This window comes from Gadus macrocephalus, chromosome 10 (genome assembly GCF_031168955.1).
Source record: "Gadus macrocephalus chromosome 10, ASM3116895v1".
In the NCBI taxonomy this organism is placed as follows: Eukaryota; Metazoa; Chordata; class Actinopteri; order Gadiformes; family Gadidae; genus Gadus; species Gadus macrocephalus.
In genome coordinates this window covers 18309728-18334768 of record NC_082391.1, presented here as the reverse complement: position 1 = coordinate 18334768, position 25041 = coordinate 18309728, and the positions used below count along the sequence as shown (strand labels likewise).

The following is a 25041-nucleotide window of genomic DNA, read 5'->3' as shown; positions in this document are numbered from 1 at the left end:
TGTTTTTCATGACGACCAATAAAAAACGGCAGTGTTACCCCTTATTTATTTTTTCTTGACGACCAATAAAAAAGTACAGTGTTACCCCTTGTGGTTTTTTTCATGACGACCAAAGAAAAAGGACAGTGTCACCCCTCATGTTTCATTTGGTAAAAACGACAGTGGCACCCCCTTTGTTTTATTCGATACATTTCGACAGTGTTACCCCTTATGGGTTTTTCATGGCGACAGATAAAGAACGACAGTGTTACCCTTTACGTATCTTTTGATAAAAACGACAGTGTTACCCCTTATGTTTTTTTCCCATGATGACTGATGAAAAACAACAGTGTTACCCCTTATGGTTTTTTTCATGACGACCAATAAAAAACAACAGTGTTACCCCTTATGTGTTTTTCATGACGACCAATAAAAAACGACAGTCTTACCCCTTGTGTTTTATTCATGACAACCAATAAAAAACAACAGTGTTACCCCTTGTGTTTTTTTTCATGACGACCAATAAAAAACAACAGTGTTACCCCTTATGTTTTTATTCATGACGACCAATAAAAAACAACAGTGTTACCCCTTATGGATTTTTTCATGACGACCAATAAAAAACAACAGTGTTACCCCTTATGGTTTTTTTCATGACGACCAATAAAAAACAACAGTGTTACCCCTTATGTTTTTTTTCATGACGAACAATAAAAAACAACAGTGTTACCCCTTATGGTTTTTTTCATGACGACCAATAAAAAACAACAGTGTTACCCCTTATGTTTTTTTTCATGACGACCAATAAAAAACAACAGTGTTACCCCTTATGGTGACGACCAATAAAAAACAACAGTGTTACCCCTTATGTTTTTTTTCATGACGACCAATAAAAAACAACAGTGTTACCCCTTATGGTTTTTTTCATGACGACCAATAAAAAACAACAGTGTTACCCCTTATGGTGACGACCAATAAAAAACAACAGTGTTACCCCTTATGTTTTTTTTCATGACGACCAATAAAAAACCACAGGGTCACCCCTCATGTTTCATTTGATAAAAACAACAGTGTTACCCCCTATGTACTAATTGATAAATATCGACAGTTACCCCTTATGGTTTTTTTCATGACGACCAAAGAAAAACAACAGTGTTACCCCTCATGTTTTTTCTATGTTGACCAATAAAAATCAACAGTGGTACCCCTGTCAACGTTTTTGCGGGGATCCGAAACTGAGCTATTTAGAGTGATAACCTCCGAACTTATCAATGCACCATCAAGACACCAAATAAATTCATCACAATGGTTATACTTGACTTTATGATTCGCATGAAATAGAAATAAGGGACTTCCAACAGAGGAAATCAACCGGACTTGAATCCAGGTCTCCAGGGGGTTAGCTCACAGCTCTCTCCACTTCCCACTGAGATTTTTAATTTAAATAAGTCTGAGGTTATATATGGCAGTGCAATAGACATGATAGCATTACGTTTAAAATTCCTCAGAAATTGAGCCGCGGTCTCCAGTGGGTTAGGCAGAGTGCACACCACTGCACCACTGAGGCGATGAAAATGCACAATAATCAAACATCAATAAAGAGGATATACATGACATTAAAATGTATGTGTGTATTTCTATTATGTCCCTTCTGTTTTTTTTCATGACGACCAATCAAAAACAAGTGTCACCCCTCATGTTTCATTTGATAAAAACGACAGTGTTACCCCTTATGTTTTATTCATGACGACCGATAAAAAACGACAGTGTTACCCCTTATGTTTCATTTGATTAAAACGACAGTGTTACCCCTTGTGTTTCATTTGATTAAAACGACAGTGTTACCCCTTGTGTTTTTTTTCATGACGACCAAAGAAAAACAACAGTGTTACCCCCTGTTTTATTTGATAAATATCAACAGTGTTACCACTTTTGTTTTTTTCATGACGACCAATAAAAAACAACATTGTTACCCCTTATGTTTTTTTCATGACGACCAATAAAAAACAACATTGTTACCCCTTATGTTTTTTTTCATGATGACCAATATAAAACTTGTCAACCCCAGCGTCTTCGGTTGCCAAGCGACGTCAACGTCTTATAGCGGACTATTTCACTGCTGATCAACACTACGAATGCTGGTAACGAATACATTGTAAAAAGGCACACCATGTGAAGTTATTTTCCAAATAAGATTTGAAAAGCTTTGGAAGTTTATTTACAACACTATTTACATGGTTTCGGAGTAGTACACTTTGACATTTTAATACAGTTCAGCGAGAAAGGCGACGAAGAATAAGAAGGGGGCGTTCCAGTCTGCGTAAACGGGAACTCCCACCACACGAGAACGCCCATTTGCGTCTGCAGTGGGATGATATTGCAAAAATCCACATATAAATACGGACCAGTTCACAAACAAATACAAATAAGTTCACAAATGAAAAACATCTTGTTAATTCAAGTTTAACAGTTTGTATATAAATGTAACAACATCCAAATACATTTTGAATAGAATTGCAAATATTTTTTAATTCATATATTTATGGATTTATTTTACATTTATTTAAAACAAGGTACATTCGTGTGTGGATCAGAAATGTGTTTTTGAAACTTATTTTTGTTTATGGATTTATTTTACATTTATGCATACCGATATCCATTTATGTGTGCATTGAAATGTATTTGTGAGAAGAGAGTAATTTATATATAAATCACAAAATACATTTGTGAATCCTTCTCTACGCATTCATTATTAATGAGACTGTTCTGACCCCATAGTTCACGGGCCACGGCATGAAAAGGTCTTGAGAACCCCCCTGCTCTAAAACACTAGACGCCAGGAGGAGGAGGCCACCTCAAGGAGTGGCCATGATCCCTGCTGGGTTGGTGAAGTCTGGTGGAGAACCCGCAACCACAACCAGTACCACTAGGAGGGAACAACAACAGCAGCGGTGGGAGACCCCGTGCTGAGTGGAAGGTCAGTGGGAGGCCATTGTTTTAGAGCAGTCAGGGCTCTGATTTATCAACAGCAGGTTCACACTGTTGATGTTTCCTTGGTGTGAAAAAACACACCTTCAGAGCAGGGATTTTTCTTTTACAGACACGGTCGGGCAAATATATGATTTAGGGGGAGGGGGGAGGGGGGGGGGGAGTAGATTAAAGAAAAACTCTCAGGCTCGGTGAGTGCACACCAAGACCAAATGGTATGAGACATTGACAACAAGTGAAGACAGGCTGATACTGTAGCTCAGCAATAGATCTGTTGTGTCTTCATGTGGTTTCATGTGGCCCGTGGCGTTAGCTGTGGGTGAATGAGAATGCTCAGTGGTTTGGGCGGATGACTCAAATTCACTGTCTGGAACTGACGGTTATTCAACACCATGCCAAGGCACGGTCTTATAATTTGGTCCTGATTTCTTATGCAACAACAGCGAGAATTAAGCATGCGTGACCGGATGCAAAAAACAAATCATTTGATATTCATTGTGAACGTAGCAAACTTTTGATGAGGAATTTAGTTTATTACACATCATTATTTTACAAGAGTGTTTTCCAGAGGTTCATGTACGCTAGATGAATGACTTCAACAGTGGATTGTTTCTTGTTCCTCCAGGTAAATGTTGCGTGAAGACAAATGGATGTATTTTGGCACTTTCCAACAGGTTAAACTTAATAAGGGCAAAGGGAAGCAAAGTCCATTTACTGGTAATGGAGAAGTACAGGAATTCCCTCTCTGTGCCAGGTAGCTAAGATAATCGGCCAAGATCATTAAGAATTCCGTATTTGGAATGCTAATTCTGAATAAGAGTTCTAACAGATCAAAGAAAAGCTAAAATCCTCCCCATGTTACCCAAGACTAGCTGGAAAAACAGATGGATGAAAAGACGGATGGATGAAGACAAAATACAAAATGTGCTCAGAAACCCAACTTAAAATGACACTCCACATCCAAGTGTGATTCCATCCAAGTGTGAGCTGGCGCGGGCTCCTCTGTTGAATTACAATAAAGCTCAGATATTGATCTGCCAAGGAGTGTGGAGGGAAGTTGAAGACAAGGACACACAGCTGCAGGCCAGTCTGTGTCTGTGCCGTGCTGCAGCCTGGTTCTGTTCATTGGTAGAAACCATCGCAGAGGATTGTTTCCATCGCCGTACTGTGTTTGTCTTCTGTCGGCAGACCCTGTCGCAGCCTGCATTAACTGGCCGTGTTTTCGGCACGTTCAGAACAGTAGCTAACTCGATGGCACGCGTTGACATTAACACACATTTTCCTAACGGACCGGATCAATTATCTCGGTTGTTGTTGCAGTGACCAGAGCTTCCTTGGTTGCATTATCCCCTAAATGTCCCCTAAATGTTTCCACATGTTAACGAAACGGTCCCAAGATCAAGGGAAGACAGACGTACACCGGGGTCCTAATAAAAGCCCAAACGTCTTTTCCTCGTAAACTTATTTTTCTTCTCTTAAACAAAAACATATTCTGAAAAATATGTCCTGAAAAAAAATGGCAGAGGACAACATTTTGGTATTTATTTCCTCATGAAGGATTGATTAATGCTCAAACATCTGCGGACGAACAAGCACATGTCGCAGCGCAGTTTTAACAGCCATGTTTACTTGAATATATCCTCCATGTTTATCTCTTGGCTACAAGTAAATCTAGGCAAACACCAGGGTTATGTGGGTTGCTAATGAACGCATCACTGAAACTTGTGCCACCTTGTTCCTCTCCTCCCCTGTTCCTGGATCAATCCTCTTTTTGTTTTTCTAAGCTTCCTCCCCATGGATTCCTGGAGTCAGGCACATGGCTGGCGTTTTCTCAGAGTTTTCTTTGGCTCTCTGCGAGGTTCTTGGAGGATCTATAGAGTATAACAAACAGACAGGGATCGGCCCCAGTCTGACACAGGCTCTGATAACACCAGGCAGCGCGGTCGACTGGGCCATGCGTAGCCTTCAGATGGATTTGGAATTAAACAGTTGGACGATGGAATGTTTGGTCACTTGGGGGGTGGGGGGGGGGATGTGTGCTGAGTGCTGAGTGTAAATCTTTGAGCCTATGCTTTGTCCGTTCAATTTATAGTCCGCAATTAGACACGAATTGCTGGTCAGAATAAAGGGGAAAAAAGCATGGTGGATCTTTTCTTAGAACTAGAGAAAGGGGAGAAATGGGAGATTGTCTCCAGGGGGGCCAAGCAGAGAGTCTGAGAATCTACACGTGGAGTATTATACTCCATAAATACGCACCACAGCTTTCAACACCTTTTCCACTCGGAGAGGGACTGTTTGTGGTCTCGTCAGTAGAACAATGAAGCGCTGTCTTTATTTTGGTCCTATCTTTGTTTCTCTGTGGTGACGCAGTGCTCGGTAAAGACTGGACCGCGCTCTGCAGTCTGCAGTCGTGGCGGCCCCCCCTTTGAGTCAGTCCTAGAACGCACTGAAAGTGTGCTCTAACAATCTACAGTCGTTACACTTTTTGAGTCGGCCCAAGTTCCAGAACGCAGGAGAGAGTGTTCCGGAACAGCCCGTTCTCCCGTCGCCTGCATCGAGGCAGACGTGCAGAGCGACCTTGTCATTCTCCTGCACGTAGGAGGAGGAAGAAGAAGAAGAGGGGCCTAATGGAGACAGCGAGTGTGCGGCCAAACCTCAGTGAATTCCTGATGAAGGAAAGAATGCTGCCTGAGGAGCCACGTTGCCTTCCTTCCTTCCTTGTTGTTGCCTCTAGAATCGGGAAAAGCTCCCGCCGACCCCCTCCCCGACCCACTCTGAACCGTTCGTAATGCGTCTGACAGAACCCATGTCGTAAAAAATCCCAAAAGCCAGAAGGCCATCTCTGATGGAAGGAGGAGAGAGTTGTAGAGGTTCTTATATTTTTTCGACTAATCTTGCCTCCTGGTGGATTAATAATTCAGCCATTGTTATGATTCCCTTTCTTTGTTTTCGTTGACATTGCAGAGGTGAGAGATTAGAGGTGCAATACATGGGTGTGTCTAAGAGGCTCAACGGAGTGGGATTGGCTGGGAATAGAAAGTTGTATGCGTTCACAGGCCGGAGATTTAAAAGCACTGTGAAAATAACACAACATCAAGTGTAACAAATTGTTTTTTATGGTGAACAACGTTAGATAATAGCTTTGGAACTGTAGTGGAACAGCTGCAGATTGCATCGAAGATAGAATAGCGACCTGGCAGCAACCACACGTCCTATATGTGTGTGTGTGTGTGTGTGTTTATGTGTGTATGAGAGAGCGAGAGAGAGAGAGAGAGAGAGAGAGAGAGCGAGAGAGAGAGAGAGAGAGAGAGAGAGAGAGAGAGAGAGAGAGAGAGCGCCTTGGCTTGCTTCTACCTGGTTCTTCTTCCTGCTTGTACGCCAAGCAGGAATGCACTTTTGACAAATTGACAACCTTTTGACAAATCTGTTTGATTGTAGAACATAAATGACTAATCCTGTGTACAAAGTACACACACGCACACACGCAAACGCAAACACACATGCACAAACACATTCCAGTGGATGCATGGTTTTACAATCTGAATGCTGTTGTTTGGTCACCAAACCTCAGCCTGCCGGTTATCAAGGCAATGGGGTTTCCTAGCAACAGCATTGTCCCTGTGGGAGGAACTAGGGGCATGGCACTCTGGTGGTTCTAGAACATTCCATCCACGACTCAGATGCCATCTTGGCCTTACTACTGGTTGTATATGCGTGTGTGTGTGTGTGTGTGTGTGTGTGTCATGCATGTGTGTGTCCGTGTGTGCATGCCTGTACTTGTGTGTGTGTGTGTGTGTGTGTGTGTGTGTATGTATGTGTGTGTGTGTGTGTGCGCATGCATGCGTGTGCATGTGCATGCGCATATATTTGTCTTTAAGGGTGTGTATGAGTGGGCATGTGGCATGGACAGTGTCGGAAATACTTCCCTATACGGTTTAAAAATTCCTTCATGGCTGACTTACACGGACACCTCTCGTTATTAAGAGCAGAGACAGGCATGGGGTTAACACCAACGGCAGACCCTGTTCACTGACATCAGCTTCCATTACACTCACCTGTGGGCAGCCGCCTGACAACACAAGGGAAATACCCACTCAGAACTGCATCTCGAAGAATGTTCCCTCTTAAAGCCTGCTGTAAATATTTGGCAGTTTAAAGAGGCTTTTACTGCGGATTTCGGTCTCCCCACTCATTGACTCGGATGCTCCCTATCTCTTCCAGTTGGACTCACCCTTAAGAGGCTTGCTCTGAGATTTTCACAACATCCACTCCTCATAGTTGTGAGGAGAGATAAGGTCGTGAGGTGGAATGGTCACGTACTCAAGGCCCACATGTTTGACACTTTGACCTCATTCTAGAAAGGTTTTCCCACCCAAACGCCCTCATTCAAGCATCAAATGGGTCTTTTGAGACGCAAGCGCTAACGCTGAAACAGGTTATCCCTCAATCCCACCATCTCCCTATAAAAACAATTCATATTTTTTGCATTTGTGGTTGTTTTTAACAGAATAAACTCAAAATGATAATACTGTCATCGTTATTGGAACATCCCTTCTCCCTGTTATCACAAAATGATAAACAAACATTCCTTCCAGAAAATATGTCTTATCAGAGAAGCAGATGTATTTTCCCTCCCTGTTTTAAATGTATTCTCTATCACTGTGCCTTATTTTCCTTACTTTCGAAATATGCTTCAAGTTTTTATGATCTAACTCCATCTTCTAAACTAGCCCACATAATTGATGGGTCTACTCCACATCCGTGTGTAAACCTCCTTGCTGTTAAAATCTCCTAAGTGACTCTACACGGACCACTGCAGTTCATTTGCCTGCAGAGGCCGGTGTTTCTGTTGTCGCTGTCCACACCCTTTCATTTGTCCAGCGGATTACCTTCTTGTTTCCACAGCCTGGGGCCAAGGAGGAGCCTCTGGGGCCGTTACGGCAGACTTGATGTTGGAGTGATGGGACTCCGTTAGGCTGGACTGCTCTTCTGCCAGGAATCCCTCCATAGCCCCTTAGCTCTGCCTGGACTGGCAAAGAATGCGAGGAGCCGCGCTCTCCCTCTGCCCCTTTCCTTTTACAGAGTTGATCACTAGTCGGACGCCGTGCATTTCTTATTGCAGGGTTTTCTTTTTTGATTTTTTTTTTTGTTATTTCTTTCCTCTTCCCTCCTGCTGGTGCTTGTTGCCAAATTGAGATGAGCTCATGCTAAGGGGAAGCAGGCCTGTGAGAGCACCCAGCTGGGGCCTGGAGGGGAACCAGGGACCAAGGGACCCAGGGTACAGAACATGTCTACCCCCAGCGCTAAAGCCAGGGACCAATGGCACAAAGCCTGATTAACCAGTACTAGTACATGAAGGCCCAATGTTTCATCAGAGTTGGAAAGTATCATGTGTCAACATTATTTATGGCACGGATGTGGGTGGCAGCACCACTGAGAAGGAATTAAAGGAGAGGGAGGGAGGGAGGGAAGGAAGGAGGGAAGGAGGGTGAGGGTTCGATAAAAAGAGAGAGGAGAGGCAGAGAAGGACAGGGGGAGAGAGAGAGAGAAACAGAGCCGAGAGGGGGAGGATGAGATGGAGGTAAAGAAAGAGTGAGATAGGGAAGAGAGAAGGAAGGAGAAAGAGAGGGAGACCGTCACAGAGAACAGGGGAGCAAGAGAGTGAGACAGAGAGAACGTGAGATAGGAAGAGAGTAATGAGAAGGGGAGGGAGAGAGAACGAATGGGTTGGGTGGACTCGGGTGAGAAAGGACTGCATTCAAAACGAATAAATAAATCGAAGCGAATAAAGGTCATAAAATACTGGAGAACAGTCCAGGGACCATAAAAAAGGACATTCTTCAGAGCACGAAACATAATTCTTCCAAGAAGAGACCCTCTTAAAAGGCTCCCCAGATACGAAGGAGGGTGAGGTTACCAAGTGATAGAAGCTTCTGGCATCAGCAGGTCAAGAGCCTGGCCGGTCCAGCGAGACGTCCATGTTAATATAGCGAGGCCCCTTATTCCCGGTCGGGACCTGAAGCCAATTATCGGATTAAAAACAACAGAGAAATCCCCGTGATCCTGTTAAGAATCCCCCCGCTTGCTTGCAGAACTGTCGCAGGCCGCTACCGCATCTCAGCTGAATGCTTGTACAAGTCACAGCCCCACCACGGTGGCCTTATAATGAGCGGAGCGGGAATATCTACCACGTGTTGCTACACATCTACCCTGAGAGTCCACCCTAGACGTGTTTGTCTTTCCAATGCCTTTCCTATGTTTCTCATTCCAGCTCGGCATATGAGAATACCTCCACTGTGAGGGGCTCCATTACAATACGGGGCCGCTTATTATGGGCTGCTTACTTCCAGGGCTAAGAAGCGCAGCTAATGAGTTCCATGGAACTGTAAGGCCTCAGTTCCCCCCCCAATCTTCAATGTCTCTGGTATGGTCTGCTCAAGGTCAATTCTATGGGAATTCTTGTCGAATGCTATGTGAACTATAATAGAATAATCAGGAAGTGCAAGGGCCCATATTGTTGATGCTGTTCATGGGTACTCAGTTACTCACTGCATATTCTGCATTGGTCCGTTTTTTGGTCACAAGGTTTAACTTGCTTCCTTAAAAGGGATTTGAACATGAATGACGACAGCCTAGAAATAATGGAACATCAAGCCATCCACTGCCCAAGACTGGATACAGAGATAAACAGACTTGTGTTATTAAAACACTACATCAGTGTCTATTGGGACAGTGACACACACACACACACACACACACACACACACACACACACACACACACACACACACACACACACACACACACACACACACACACACACACACACACTAAATATATCACGTTATCAAGTCACAACAATGAGTTATCCACAGGATATGAGCAAATGTGACATGGGAAAAGTGGAGGGAAGAAAGACAACAGAATGAGAGAAGTAAGAGAAATCAAGGTTTTGCCAAACCAATCACATCTTATTTTCCTCTTCTCAGACAAACACGCAACACAACCACGCACACAGACACACACAGAGACACACACGACCCACAACCACACGCATCCACACAACACACACAGACTCAACTTTCTTTCCCAGTGCTCCCTGGGATAGAGCGGTAGGTTTCAGTTGGTGTGTTCTTTGGGGTGACATTCACGATCAGCACACAACAGCTCTCACATTGTGTCGGAGGGCCTGACTTGAGTCCTCCACGGGAGATTCCACACAGGATTCAAGCAAACACCGTTCCTGTGACTAAGGACTCTGTGTAAGCCCCCAGCCCCACCCCACCCCGCCCACCCACACCCCAAATCTCCCTCTTTGAAACTGTACTCCTTAAGAGAGGCAGTGTGAGGCTTCCCAAATTCCACAGGTTTTTCAGAGAGACCCTCAGTAACAGATGAAAGACCTGTTGGAGATCAAGGCCAGCGGACCAGGGAGCAACCTACCACAGAGCAGTCGAGGCGTGGGGATAAGAAACTATGCCAACGTGCCCCAACAAGGGAGGAAATTCTTTCTTTGCCCTCTGGACAAAATCCCTTGGGTGAACTTTTTCCCCCAATCTATGTGCTTTTATCTTTACATGCTGAGGGCACAATCTGCAAAGAAACAAGTATTTTCTTGATGGCATCTCACATTTGTTTTTTCATTTACATCTTTCATTGGTATGGGTATTAAGTAGGAGTTTCATGTGAAGAAGGTGTTGCCAATAGCGACGTGGCCGGTGGGTTTGATTCCCTCATTTAAATGTAAGTTTGATTCATATTGCTTTTTTATTGCATATTGTTTTTAATTTCAGATTCTGTAAAGACCCTACCAAAAAACACGTGAACAAATAAATAACTAAGATTCCAACTTGACATCGTCACATTAGCTCTCCATGGTGGGATTTGACCCGAGTCTCCAGAGCTCAAAGTCACCAGCGCACTCCGGGGCACCAACACAAATTGACAGAGTCAGAGGTTATAGTCAGAGGTAATCGAAAAACCCTAAAAAGAGAGAGAACCAAACAACAAGCTTGTTAAGAACAGCAAATAGGGAAAAAAAATGATCTAGAGGAGAACGAGTAATCAAAAAGATGGAGACACCGAGATAGTCAAGACAAAGTGAAGTCTCTCTAATTTCTTTTTTTTGCACAGTTCTCTCCAACTCTTCCTCTCTTTTAGATTTTTCAATTATATTTGTAATACACTTTAATACATAAGAAAGTTATTCATCAATTTGTTTATTTCCTCTAAAAGATTCTACACAATTAATCAATCAATTTCAGAGTGGCCCAGGACCTCGAAAGGGACATCGAGGACATACCACGGGCAAGGAGTTTGGTATTGATCACTCAAAGGATGGTAAGGCATGGTATCAATTTAGAGATTTTGCCCATTGTGCATTTTCTGAAGAGAATGCCTGTGGTTGCAAAAGCTAACATGTCATATACACAATATTCAGTGAGCATGCTAACATGCTAATGCTAGCAAGGCTAATGAGTAAGCCCGTCAAGTTTCAAGTCCCAGGGTGAAATTGAAGCAGACTTATGATTGGTTCAACAATGGGGCGGGTCTGATTATTTTGTTTGACTGCGAGTTATCGGCCCCCTGTCTCTCAGAGTTGTCAAAGTTGGTATATCATTAAACCGCACGCAAGCAGGTCTCCAAAGACCTGCTTGCGTGCGGTTAAATGATATACCAACTTTGACAACTCTGAGTTGTTCACCTTCGGAATGGTCAAGAAAAATGATGAACACCTGGTGAGCACCTTCAACAGAGGCCACTCGAAATGGACACTGTGACGTCATTCTTTAACTATCGATACAAAACTCTCCACATACCCCAAGTGGAAAGTCCTTGATGGGCCCACTAAGTTATGGGTCCCTATGGGCTTCTCTAAAGGGGACTATGGAATAATGGCACCTTGATCATATAATCGTTTTGTTATTTGCGCACAACATGTCCATTTTAACAGAATCAAAGAAAATAATAATTACTTATGGTCTGGCATGTGTAGGCCTACCACATTTTGGGTAATCGATTTGACGGTTCAGTTTTCAAGATGTTTTCAAGGTATCCCAAAACGTTCAAGTTACAGCAAAAATGTATCTAGATGGTTCTTGAGGCAAAAAGATGCATGTACATTAAGGCCGAGATACTAAATTCAGAAATGTTTGCCCAACACGGTGAAGGCTTGGCCGTTTAGGTTAGACCAGAAGTTATAGCGCCCCCCTTTTGTCACACGGGACCACAGGGACCTTTTCTCCTCATTATCTCCCCTTTACATAAATGCTTTTTTAATTTGTATGCAAAAATGCCATTTTTGGTCTCTAAAAGTGCACTGCACTGGTATATGCAAAATTTTGCGTTTTTTTTTGCCATTGGTTTGGATTGTTTTTCTGCAGATAGGTAGCAGTCCGAGATACACATGCAATCGACCAACCAGTACCTAGGACTTTCTTTTTTCAGAAAATGCCCACCCCGAGTTTATTTTGGCGAGGTTTATTTTGGTCTTTCTGTTAACGACACTGAAAGCTAATTAAATTCAAGTTTGCCAGTCATTGCGAATATTAACAAAGAAACAGACAACACGTTATTTAACGGCAGCAGGCCGTTAAATGACGCACTTTAAATGCCCTCTCCGCACTTTGAATGCTGGAGAGGGCCTTATCTATCTGCCATCGCTCATCTCCAGCCAGCCAGGCTGATTGTTCAGAGAGTCACAGTTTCAGTAGCCAGGCGAAGGCGGGGCACCAGCATTAGGAGGGAGGGAGAGAGGAAAGTCTTTTCAGACAGATATTTATTTGCGCCTCTCAACTGAACAGGTTTCGGGGGACCCGAATCGAGATAGGCACGTTAATTACACCCCGGCATCTGGCTTCCTTTTACCTACGGACTACTAGAGGTGTGATTTGTCCTTCGTTTGGACAAATATATAGACGACGGGAATAGTTATCCGTCACACAGTAGACATGTTGAAAACCTGGCAAATTCTGATACAAAGTGCATTTGTTTGGAAAGTTGACGCAACTGGGATGTGAACACCGGCTTTCATCGCTGTTTAGAGGTAATGTATAAAGTACAGAATCCTTTTAAAACTGTATGTTTACTCCTTACTTGTTCTTAGGCTAAATGAAGTTTATTTGGTCAGTAGCATAATTGCGTGGCTTGAGGTGCACTGCTTGGAGATCACGTCTATAGGCATTCTGCATCACAATAGAGGCAGAGAAACGTAAACACTGTATGTTGTCTTTAGGAACGGTAAACTCAGAAGACAGTGACCAGTGTTACATTACATATATACACGTAGTTGATACCTCAGTTGGTGCTCAGGAGGGCTCTAACATCATTTTTCATTCATAGTACAGGATTACTTAAGATTAAATAATTTAAATGATCTAATGGATTGGGAAACACTGCTCTGAATCTATTTGCGAATAGCAAGTTACAGGGGATCTGTTCATTCACACCTATGGTTCATGGCACACATACTGTGTTCCTCAGTCAATGCTTATAGACTCATTAGTTAAGAGACCAATTAAATCAATCAAGTTAATATGAATTAAACAGACTTGCTTACTTTCAACTTTGTTTGAAACCCTTAAGCATCACATTTGCTCACTTACAGCCTGATTCTAAGAATGATCCCAGTAACCAACACAACAACTCTATACAGCATCTCTGTAATAGCATAATATGCTGATTATATGACTGGGTATGTCAACATATTTCATTAATGAAAGAGGGGCCATCTGCTTCCCAGAGTATGACAACGACATTGAAACCTGGTGATATCACGGTCACATATTTCCCAGGCTCATGCGACAGTGTGCACTTTGTGCTCCAGCGACTTCGCATTGCTATCCTCTTCAACCACAACTTTAATTTTGTTTTGCTGACACTCCAGTGCTGAGATTTATGAGGAATGATTGGAGATATGTCCTCCAAAATCCACCCTTCTGAATTATGACCATGCAAGAAACTTGCAAGATCTCTACAAAACATTAAAGCCCTTCATTTCTTTATGGTTCACCCCGGTTTGATGAAGGCACTTCTGCTTATTTGACTCTTGAATGACTGGAGCCATATAAAGGGCCCCACCTTGTCTTTGTATATCGAATGCTCTCTTCTGCTGCCTTGCCTTGACTTGCTTTAACCCCCTATTTCACTCCCAAACACCTGCTCTGTTCCTGCCAATGTCCCTCAGGGTACATATTCTTCCAGACAGGATCGAATATCACCATAGACCTTATCTCTGTTTTCAACCCAAACATCACTCTCAACTATCTGCTCTGTTGAAGAGAAAGCAGATCCAGTTCATAGTGGCATAGCACGACAAGAACACCGGTCTTACTCTCAAACATTGCTTTGTTTGAATGTAACTCTTACAACTTGGATCATAGTTTTTATTTGTATTCAACCGATTTTATAGAATATGTATACATTCTTATTATATGGCCTAAATGATTATTATTTTACACTACCAATATTCAAATCCTTTTGGGTAAAGTCCTATTTAGGCTACCAGACAATCCTTACCCCAGACCACAAGAGAACCATTGTTTCCAGATTTAATGAGACGGCATTACATCATAAAACATTGAGTGCTGCTGGTGTCACTCGCAAACGCTATAAAATCAACCAAGCATGTAAAAATTATCAATGTGAAACGGTTCAAGGGCCAACAGTAATGCAACCCAATATGTTTTGCTACATAGATCCTTGACCTTTACAGTGGCTGTATGTTTTCCGCCCTCCTTACTGTGTTTCCAGTGTCTTCCGTCATCATGGTGAAACCCCATCGCGCCTCTCCCCTGGCTCACCTCTTCACCTGGCTGCTGACGCTACAGCTCTGCCTCCCCCTCTCGCAGGCGGCCCTGCCCCCCACCAGCCCCCACCCGGCCCACGTCCCCTCGCTGGTGCCCCACTCGCCCACGCGGCTCACCCGCTCCCGCTTCAGCGCCCGGACCCAGTTGGACTTCAGCACCCACTGCAACGCCAGCTGCTTCCACCGGGCGGAGCAGTGGGCCCAGCCCGAGGACCTCAGCCAGAAGCTGGCCTTCGAGACGCTCTACTCGGACGGCTCTCGCACCCTCACCGCCGTGGACGTGGACGGCGACGGAGAGGACGAGGAGGAGGGCCGCGTCCGCCTCTCCGCCCGCACGCCGCCAAAGCGGCGGCTGAGGCGTCAGGTCGGGTCGGGGCGTCACAGACGCGTGAGACGGCAGATCTACGGCGCCGACGGGCGCTTTAACATCCGCGGGGAGAACTTCCTGCTGGACTACCCTTTCTCCACGGCGGTGCGCATCTCCACCGGCTGCACGGGCGTGCTGGTGTCCCAGCGCCACGTGCTGACCGCCGCCCACTGCGTCCACGACGGGAAGGACTACGTCAAGGGAGCGCGGAAGCTCAGGGTCGGGTTCCTCACCCCGCCGTACATCAACGGCACCAGGCCGGGGAGGAACCAATCAGATCCCAGGAAACCCTTGGTGCGCTGGGTCAGGGTGAAGCGCACCCGCGTGCCCAAGGGCTGGATCCAGGGTCCCCAGGAGGTCAGCATGGACTTTGACTACGCCCTGCTGGAGCTACGCTGGCCCCATCGGAGGCCCTTCATGCGTCTGGCCGTGACCCCCTCGTCCGACGACCTGGCAGGGAAACGTATTCACTTCTCCGGCTTCGACAGCGACCGGCCTGGAGAGCTGGTCTACAGGTTTTGCCCCGTGGAGGACGAATCCAACGACCTCATCTACCAGCATTGCGACGCCCGGCCGGGGGCCAGTGGCTCGGGGGTGTACGGACGGGTGTGGGACAGTACCCTGGAGCGGTGGGAGAGGAAAGTGATCGGGATCTTCTCGGGACACCAGTGGCTGGAGATCGACGGGGAGAACCGGGATTACAACGTGGCCGTGCGATTCACGCCGCTCAAGTTTGCTCAGATCTGCTACTGGGTGCACGGGAACCAGCTGGACTGCAGTCACGACTGAGAGCACTCCATGGATTGTATGGACTCAGTGGAATGTGGATTTCTGATGTTGAGGTAAAAACAGTGGACCCTCGGGTTGTGTTATTTAACATGTCTGCTAATGATGAAGTCTTAACAGCCATTTTCCTTACTGGCGGATTAACCGAGCGGTCAGAATTTCCACTTTATTAAACAGTACCACTTTCTAGAAGGAAAATGTAGAACAATGCTTCTTTTCTTGTGCCCAAACCGGTCCACGTCCACATGGCCGTTTTTTTCCAAATATGGTTGCAGAAATTGGAGGCGGCCAGCCTTACAAATTTAGCTGTTGCTCCTTAAATGTGTTCATTGGGGTGGTCATTCATTTTATATTTTAGGTATGTATGGAGAGTCGACACAGAAAAATGTGTTTAGAATTGGCTATCCATATGGGCCTTACTGCCAGAGTATCTAGAGAGATGGTTACATTTTATTTGTAAAGGCTTAGATATATTTTAATAAAAAGGTTTTAATCAAATGTATTTTGCTGCAAGTGCTTCAATTCAGGTTTCGGGAATTGTGTAGGGCGACACCGTGTGGTCACCAGTGGTTTTACAACCACTCAAAGCCAGGGAACATCAGGCACATTCTATACAAAACTTTCAGAGCAAGCGTACAACACCACTAATTACTATGACAAGTACTCAATTACTCAACTAATGATTTGGTGTAACTTAATGTTGAATTAAAGAATGAAATGGAACAAGGGCAAAAAAGTACAAGACAAAAAGGTATTTGTTTAGTGCTTTTTTTTTAATTAGAGATAAGGAGACGATACAAAACATCCTTCAATATTCAATCTGAACACATGCCCTTCATATCTGTCGCTTCCCATCTGACCGTCAGAACACCACTGAGACTTTCGAACCACTCAGTTGAACAAGTAAATGGAATGGGTCTTGTTTACTACACGAAATGCCTTCTATTTTTAAACTGGGAATTGCAAATAAAAATGGAATCACTCAAGTGTTTTTGGAATTTTCATGGTTCGAAAAGAAAACAAAATATATATATAGAATTCAGCTGTTCCCCATAAGAGTTTGATACTTTTGTGCAATTAAAAAAAGATAAAATTGGATTGTTCTACATCTAGCCTCAACTAAACACATGTAAAACTTAACTAGAAGTTTGGCAAAAAAGGTAGTTGGAACAGTTAATTTTCAGGGATTAATAGTTGGACTTTTAACAGTTGTTCGTCCCTTCAAACATTTAAACCATGTGTATATTTTTAAGTCATCATCCTTCACTTGAATTACTTTTTTTTTTCCTCACATATTTTGTTCATCTTCATTATGTTGTGTGAACTGGAATGACAGCCTGCCATTGTGGATTTATTTAGTCGTTTTTTAAACTGTCACTTCAACCCTCTCCCACCCAAACTATCCCTCCCCAAAGCCCCCCCGCCTCCCAAGATGATCCCTGATCTGCTTTTGCCCCTGCGCCAACTATACTGGAATGAACAGCTAAACCCATCAGACGTGTGCCCTCGGTGGAAGCCAGGATTTATAGTGGGCTTCCCTCTAGGGTTATTACTGCGGACCCTCCGAGCTTCTCAGCCAGTGTGCGCCGATCCTTGATCTCCTCCAGAAAGTTTGCCTGCAACTCATGCTTGATACCTGAAAAGAGGCAAACAAAAGAGTCATGTTACAATAGGCAGTTTTGGATCAGGCGGGTCTTTTCTTTAACCCCTCATTTGATATAATGAGTGCTTAAAGTTATAGTGTGGAGCAGTTTCACAGTGCTCCCATTGGAAATAAGAGGTTTCAAATGTAAAGAATATGGTGGGTCATTGGACAGTAGTCCAGTGTGCGACTCCCTTTAGAGCAGATTACGACATCAACACTAAGCAGTTAGTTTGAGTAGTTGCTAGGCAACAGAAACAGCAGATGTATGAGCCAATATATTTAAGCATATTATTGTTTCAGTCATTCTATTAGGGTTATTTTGAACAGTATGTGATAACAGTACTGTTCAAAATAATCAGAATCAAATGCTCTGGCTGAATCGAAGAGCAATTACATAAATAAGTGTGAATGAAGAAAGCGTCGTTGAGCTTTAGAAACAGGAAGCCCCTCTTCCCCTAAACTATACATGAACACCAACGTTTCCCTTTATAGAAGGGTTTCTCATGTGATGTGTCGAAATGATTATTTCCTTGCAAAAGGGTCTGGGATTTGTCATCACCGGTTGCTCAAACCGACGTGTGCACGGACCAATCAGAGGTGGCTGTTGTTCAAGGAGGAGGGTTCTAATGTTTGATTTTTTTTAACGAATGAATGAATAGACTGGCCCGTTTAGCCTCATCTTTAGACCACTTAGTGCACAGATCTTTATACAACATGGGATTATTATAGAGCCTGTGGACAAGTAGACTCCAGCACAGTTCATGCTACATTTTAAAGGTGTTTTGTATGGTGTGGGGGTACTGCAGTCCTTTTATACATATGACACAATAACATATCCAGTATAAGACTAGGCCTGTTTGAGCAATAGAGCAGAGATGAAATTTGATATCAATAAGCTTGCCAACTTTGTGTAAGCAGGATAAACTAGATGTATAAGCCGAAAGGAATTATTAAAATCAGCATTGTATCCGGGTATCGTTTGCCTATACAGGGTGATCTCGACTAGGACGTTCACCAGGAGAAGCGCGCGTGGCCAGATTGAGAACACAGGCATTGCATCTCAGCATTTCTCCTCCGTATTCTGCATGGAAGCAGCTCTGGTTTGGCTCATCAATTGACCTTGCCTATTCACGCTCATCTTGCAACACAAGTTCTCCAACTTTCATCTTATTCTACTGTTAATGTCTGCAACCTCAAGAACATCCAACTGATGGGCTGACATCAGATCAGATTCTCTAGCCTCAAATGAAAGGAGTGGGCATGTAAGAAATGGAACATGATTTTGAGATACACACTCCTTATTTTATACGACAGTGATAGTTCTATCCAAGAATGTCCCAATTTTAATGTTGGGCTGTTAGATTTTTAACAAATGAAGACATGAGCACACTTTATTTGGAATGTGAAAGAGATGCATCAGCTTAATTCGTTGGCGTCAGTACGAGAATCAGATAGGCTGAAGATGGCACGGCTTCAAATTAATTTTTTAAAGCAAAAGGCCACTCTTATAATTTGGCCTTTAAACCAGGCTATTTGAAAAAAATCCTATACATTAACAATATAAATTCAATAACAATAACTACATTATATAATATTTGATATTTGAAATATTTTTCCATAATTACCTGAAAACTTCTTCTTGATGGCCTCTTTTGAGCTGGCGTAGATCATCTTGCTCTTCATGGAGGCAGTTTCTGGGGCCCTATGGAAGTTAAAGAAATGTGACACAACGGTTAACACAGGCGAAGGCAAAACCCACGAATGCACGGGATCCAAACGAAAACGCCCTGGTGTGTAGACCCGCGTGCTCACCAGAAAATAAAGACCAGGTCTTCTTTCTTGGTCTCCTTGGTTTCATAAGTGGCGTCGTAGAGGGCGTAGCGACAGTCGTCACTGGGCAGCATCTTTACAAACTCCAGGTAGGGGTCCTTGACCGTGGTGCCGACGTCCCCGCAGAGGATCTCCTTGCCCTCCTCCAGAATGATGTTCTGTTTGTCGGGGCTTATGCAGAACAGGACAGCCTTCTTCCTCTTCTTCTTGTCCTCCTCGTTCGCCTGTGCCTTGCGCACCTTCATGTCATTGAAGACCGCGATAACGTCATCTGTGACTGTGACACCGGAGGCCTGTATGGAGGTAAAGCCTTCATTAACACACAAGTGAAATACTGGGCCCTTCATGCTGAAGTGGAACAGCTAGTGCATATGAAATTATAGTCAAACCAAAATGTTGGCCTGCACTTTCTTGGGTTTTGCTGCCAAACCTCATCTCATAATTTGTACAACCTGTAGTCGGTTAATAATTAACAGGTTTGCATACAACCTGCAGTAATAAAAACAGACAATGAAAAGCGTCATTCATAAATAATTTAATCGGTTGGGTGGGACATCAATGGGGTGAATGCATTTTGGGGCTTAAATTGATTCGTCAGGCTAAGGCGGTAGTCAACTAATCAAGTTTGCTGACATGTTAATCAATTTTATTCTAAATTTCACCCTTCCACTTCAGATTTTATCGTTAGTCTAAGATTACATGACCTATTTTATGATCTGGCAGCCAAAACATTATGGAAATTGCATCACTGCTGACATTTGACAAAAAAATTGGATGTCAACTAACCAGAAGTGGGGGCCTCTGAGGAAAACATGTGACCTAATCTCACAGCTCCTGACAAGAATTGAATTGAAGTTGCAGCTCCAAGTTGTTGCTCACAATATTTAAAATAGTGTTAACTTCAGATGTCAACATTGTGCATGTTATCTGAATAAGAGTACGAACTAAAATGTACCAATCCCAAATATAGCTAGATAGCTGACTTAACACTTGTACGATTTCCTCAAAGTAGTAATCTGGCCGTCCACTTATCAGTGCCAAAGTCCATATGTAATATTAGTGCGCAATAGATAACCGAAATGGGTGTGTCCGTATGATGATTAGAACACCAGACACCAGGTAGAAAGAGTCTTATTAAATAACATTATCCACATTCAACTGAACATTTAAATGTCACGCGACATTGCAGCCATCAGGAAGCTCCTCTGGGTGTAGCTGCGGCTGGGCATTAGCTTAAGAATGCAGGACTAACTGACAATTGGGCATTGTTGAAACGTAACTAAAGTCACATCTACCCAATGAGATGACTCACCATTACCCTTTGGGGACATTTAAACATACGTTTTGAGACAGGGCGGACAGTTTCTGAGGCTGCAAAGCCCATTAACAGATATCACACCATGTTTCTTAAGGGCAGAGTCTCAACCAAACACTAGATTTCCCACCGAGCAGGAAATGGTGTGCATGGGGGGAAACTACAGTCATCCCAAGAAATAGTTGTGAGCGTAGGTCAACACTGGCATCCTACAGAGAAGGCTGAAAATCAATAGAGCATTCAAGAAAAGTGCTGCGTGTCATCGAGTGACATGCATTTACCAACTGACCCACTTTGGCGGAAGGCCTACAGAGGGTGTGGGCTGGTACAACATGTTTGCTCAAGGTGGCTTGATTAAAGATTACATTTATGACGGAATAAAGAATTACATATTAAGCTGTAGGTACTACTTTTGGTGAAGCCTTAAATACTACAGAATTAAAGGATGAATAATGCTGCATTTGAGAGGAAAACTCAAAAACGGAGGTGGGCGTCGTGTAGGTTGCAGTTAAAAAAAACGTGTCGAGTCACTATGCATGCAAAATAGCTCCATCTCAGTTAAAAAGAAAATCAGTTTTCGGGACCAATTAATGATCCTTACTACAGAGACAGACGATTGCAACCAGCTATGCAGGTGACTTTAATAAAGGGTTAGTTACAGATTTAATTCAATCATCAATATGTTTACCAACACGAACAGCAATAATGCTTGGATACGCGAGAACTAAAAATCATAATAGGCCATCAAAAACAAAAATAGACAAGGCCATTTTAATATTAATCTAATTATAACTTTTGTATTGCAAAAGCCTTCCGCCAGTCACGAAGATTAAACCCCAAAACAAACGACATTGTAGCAAAACGATTCAAATTAGAACTTGAAGAGACGGAACGTAAATAAGTGACATTGACGTCCACAATGCACAAAAGCGTATAATAATAACACCAGGAGTCATTAAAATGCTAACCAAAACGGTATACTTTACATGTATACTCGCATCACTTAATGTAGTCTGTCACAACGATGACAAAAAAAAAGACAAGTGCTTCTGTAAAGGATTATTAACATAATAAAGAATGGATGATTTCTTAAGTCTGACATATCATCTGTAAAGCATGAGGTATGCATTTGTTTCCCCAATGCTAAAAAGCTCACATGACTTGATTGCATCTTGTGGCTTTCATTCCGTGTACAAATTAGATGCGTAGTACCAGCCGGTAAGTACGTAGGAAAGGCCCGTTAGCTTAAGCTAGCGGAACCCAATGGGATGGGTGATATAATGGACATCCTTCTAAAAAATGTTTTTTTATACAAACATAATTGAAAAGGGGCTTCATAGTATACTACGGGATTATTCACACAGAATGTATCCCCCACCACTGCAATCAATACACGTCAACAACAAGAATGGTCTTTGCACCAAATTCAGGGTGGGGCCATGAACGCAGTACCCTGCACATGTGCGCTAGCTTCCTATATAAGGAGAACCTCGGTCCGCATTATGGACCGCCAAGTCACACAATCCCGCTCCATTTATCACCTGACCGAACTCGACAATTTGAGCATCCTTTCGAGGCGTCGGTAGTCAAACCATGACAAGTATCTGGTCGTAGAAAACAGACATTTCCCTACCGGATGCCGTATGCAGACAAAGAAGCAGAAAATCACTGCCGCCTAGCTAACATCAGCCATAGCGGGTGTCATTTTCCGCCTAGATAATGCTAGCCTCAAGTAACAGACACGGGCGAAATTGGGCTTCGCCGCCGAAATTAAAGCCAAGGGCACGGACAAGCGATGCACCTGCCAGGCACTAGCCCAGAGACAGGATGCAGAGCGGTGGGAAAGAATAGAATTGGAGGAGCACGTCAACAGCGGCGGTACGAACGGAACAGGAGAGGCCCTTCAGAACGCTTTTGTCGGCTAGACGGAGAGGAAGGAAATGGCGCCAGGCGTTTCGACCGGTAGTCCGTTATTTCATAAATATAAGACGACAGGCATGAATATTAAGAAACCAGTGTCTACCATTTTTCTCAACGACAAGAATAACGTAACAAAATTCCCAATTTGTCGAATATCAACGTCCAAACGCCATCCGTCACTGATGCTAAGTCCTTAGCTCACACGCTAGCAGTTCCTGCACCAAAGACACTGGGTATCTGGACACTGGCCGGCTTGCCATTTTCATGACCAAATGAATGCCAACTTTCTTATACCAAACTTAATTTAAAGCTCAGACTCTTCGAAAATGTCTTCAGTACCTATACAAGAGAGGAAATACAGAATATTTGGCTGAAATCGGTGTTAAACGTACCATGGCTGTCGCTCTGAATTGGTCAGCGTCTTTGTAGAATTGAATGGGCTATGATGAATAGTCGGTCTCGCTCACACACTGAATGCCCTGTATGAACGCGCCTCAATGCGCGCAACCGCGGACACAGTGAACGCGCAAAATGTCAGATAATTGTCCGATTGATTCCTTGCAGCATTTTTTTTTATCGTTTAGAAACATTTAACATGCCACAGAGCTTAATATTTTATTTTTTACTGAAATAATAATTACGGCAATGAATAAAAAATGGGTCCTCGTCTAATACCATAAACCGCTTATAATCGATAATGACAATTTGCTAAGATGCTGCAATCACATTTATATAATATAATAAAATAAGTGTTATTTTAGGATAAGCTGTACAATAAATTGTAACTCTTGATTGGAATTATGTGTTTGTATCATGAATGTACGCTTCATTTAAAATAATTTACTTTTCTGCATTATATTTTGTATTACTCTATCGTTTAATCATTTGAGAATTTAAACATGGTTGGAAAGATTTAGAACTAAAACTATTAATGAATTTGCCGGTATATGTCTGAGACCTGGAAAAATGCCAAGTCTTTTTGACCAATATTCTGCAGACAAGTGCATAAAAAAGGTAACGGAGAAAATACTCTCACTCGCTCATTCGCCTCTCTAGCCCTCTCCCCACCCTCCAAACTTCACTCACTTCCAAATATGGAAGTAAATGGCAGCGGCAGCGGTGCGCGCGCCTGGCAACAAGGCGGGCCACGACGCCGATCACCATATAAGGAAACAAGGGACACAAATTTCACCAAAGCAGATTTCACTCGAGAGATCAATGCGCGAATAGACAATGAAGCCATATCATGAATCTAGCGAAAAGCGAAGGAGGGAGTAAACGCATACAATCATACAGGGTAGGGGAACCAGGAAGTTATAACATACATCTGACGTGCATTATTATTGCAGCCTTCCGCAAACCAACTACACAGGCTTACGTCACAACCAGGGCCGTATCTAGCTTTTGTGGTGCCCTATCCAAGATCCTTTTTCTAGGGCCCCTACTTCGGGAACTTTAATAGAAAAATAATCTAGATCCGTGAAAAACACCTCAGGTGTTTGATTTGAGAAAAGTGATGTAAAGTTGACACCAGCAATTGGAATCTACGGATACGGAAAATAAAAAACAAATGGGGCTCCCCTACAGCAAGAAACATTATAACATCTCCCAAATGTGCAAGATTGAGATGCCGAATTTTCCTAACATGTTATTCTAAATGTAAAGATCAAATGTTTGATTATAAAAAATTAGGCAATCACCCTGAAGGTGTAGAGGCCGAGTAATCATCTGACACACAAAGGCAATCCACTAGCAGCGTTCCTAAAATCCACGAGTTACTATTAAATCCCAAAAGAAAAGACAGGTTTATACAAAATAGCTCCAACAACACATACCTCTCCCTCTCTGTCTCCATACGGTCCTTGATTTTGAGCCTCTTGATGGATCACACAGGTGAGTTTAATTTCCCTGGATCAGTCTCTTGCGGAGCAGAGACTCAAGTAGCGTCATACACAACATAAATGTGCATCCCCAGTGCTCAGAAATGTGTAGAATGAAAAGACATTGAAAGAAGGACGATTTTTGTCGAAGTTCAAGTTAAATAAGACCGCCATTTAGGGCCTTTGACACTTTGATGTCAGGAGAGACAAGCTCTCTTGGCAGCTTGGACTCTTATAACATGTGTGTAGGTGGCAATATTCATATTAAAAAAACATGTGTAACAAAAACGGGTGGTGTACAATGCCTCGAACACCACCCGCACAAGCTGCTCTTGTGACGTGATTTCCTGGCTTGTAGCACTTCAAAACGCTCAGAATTTCAGGGAGTTTCGGACCATAATGCTGTTTTCCAGATTCTTCTGAAGCCAGCCTTCCGAGTCAGAAGTCGGGAGATCTCCCAGCTTTCTTGAGGCATTTCTCGGAGGCATGCCCCCTTTTTGTCTTCATCTTTCGGAATTCTGAGAG

At 43.3% G+C, this 25041-nt stretch overlaps 2 protein-coding genes across 2 annotated transcripts; one reads left to right on the top strand and one right to left on the bottom strand.

The window, feature by feature from the left end:
* Window positions 1–12614: 12614 nt before the first annotated feature.
* On the top strand, window positions 12615–16928 carry prss23 (serine protease 23). The gene is made up of 2 exons (XM_060063074.1): window positions 12615–13012; window positions 14719–16928. Exon 2 carries the CDS (start codon window positions 14733–14735, stop codon window positions 15927–15929), a length of 1197 nt encoding a protein of 398 aa, XP_059919057.1. The 5' UTR covers window positions 12615–13012; window positions 14719–14732; the 3' UTR covers window positions 15930–16928.
* On the bottom strand, window positions 16681–23188 carry cfl1 (cofilin 1). Its single transcript, XM_060063075.1, has 4 exons — window positions 23029–23188; window positions 19384–19694; window positions 19197–19273; window positions 16681–17562 (listed from the first exon to the last, which is right to left on the bottom strand). Exons 1-4 carry the CDS (start codon window positions 23029–23031, stop codon window positions 17450–17452), a joined length of 504 nt encoding a protein of 167 aa, XP_059919058.1. The 5' UTR covers window positions 23032–23188; the 3' UTR covers window positions 16681–17449.
* Window positions 23189–25041: the final 1853 nt, after the last annotated feature.

Coding starts and splice junctions, on each gene's coding strand:
- cfl1 (XM_060063075.1), bottom strand. Junction 19,274..19,383: donor GACCTGGTCTTTATTTTCTG/GTGAGCACGCGG, acceptor TAACTTCCATAG/GGCCCCAGAAACTGCCTCCA. Junction 17,563..19,196: donor CATCAAGAAGAAGTTTTCAG/GTAATTATGGAA, acceptor GCCTCTTTTCAG/GTATCAAGCATGAGTTGCAG.
- prss23 (XM_060063074.1), top strand. CDS start 14,733: ATGGTGAAACCCCATCGCGCCTCTCCCCTGGCTCACCTCTTCACCTGG.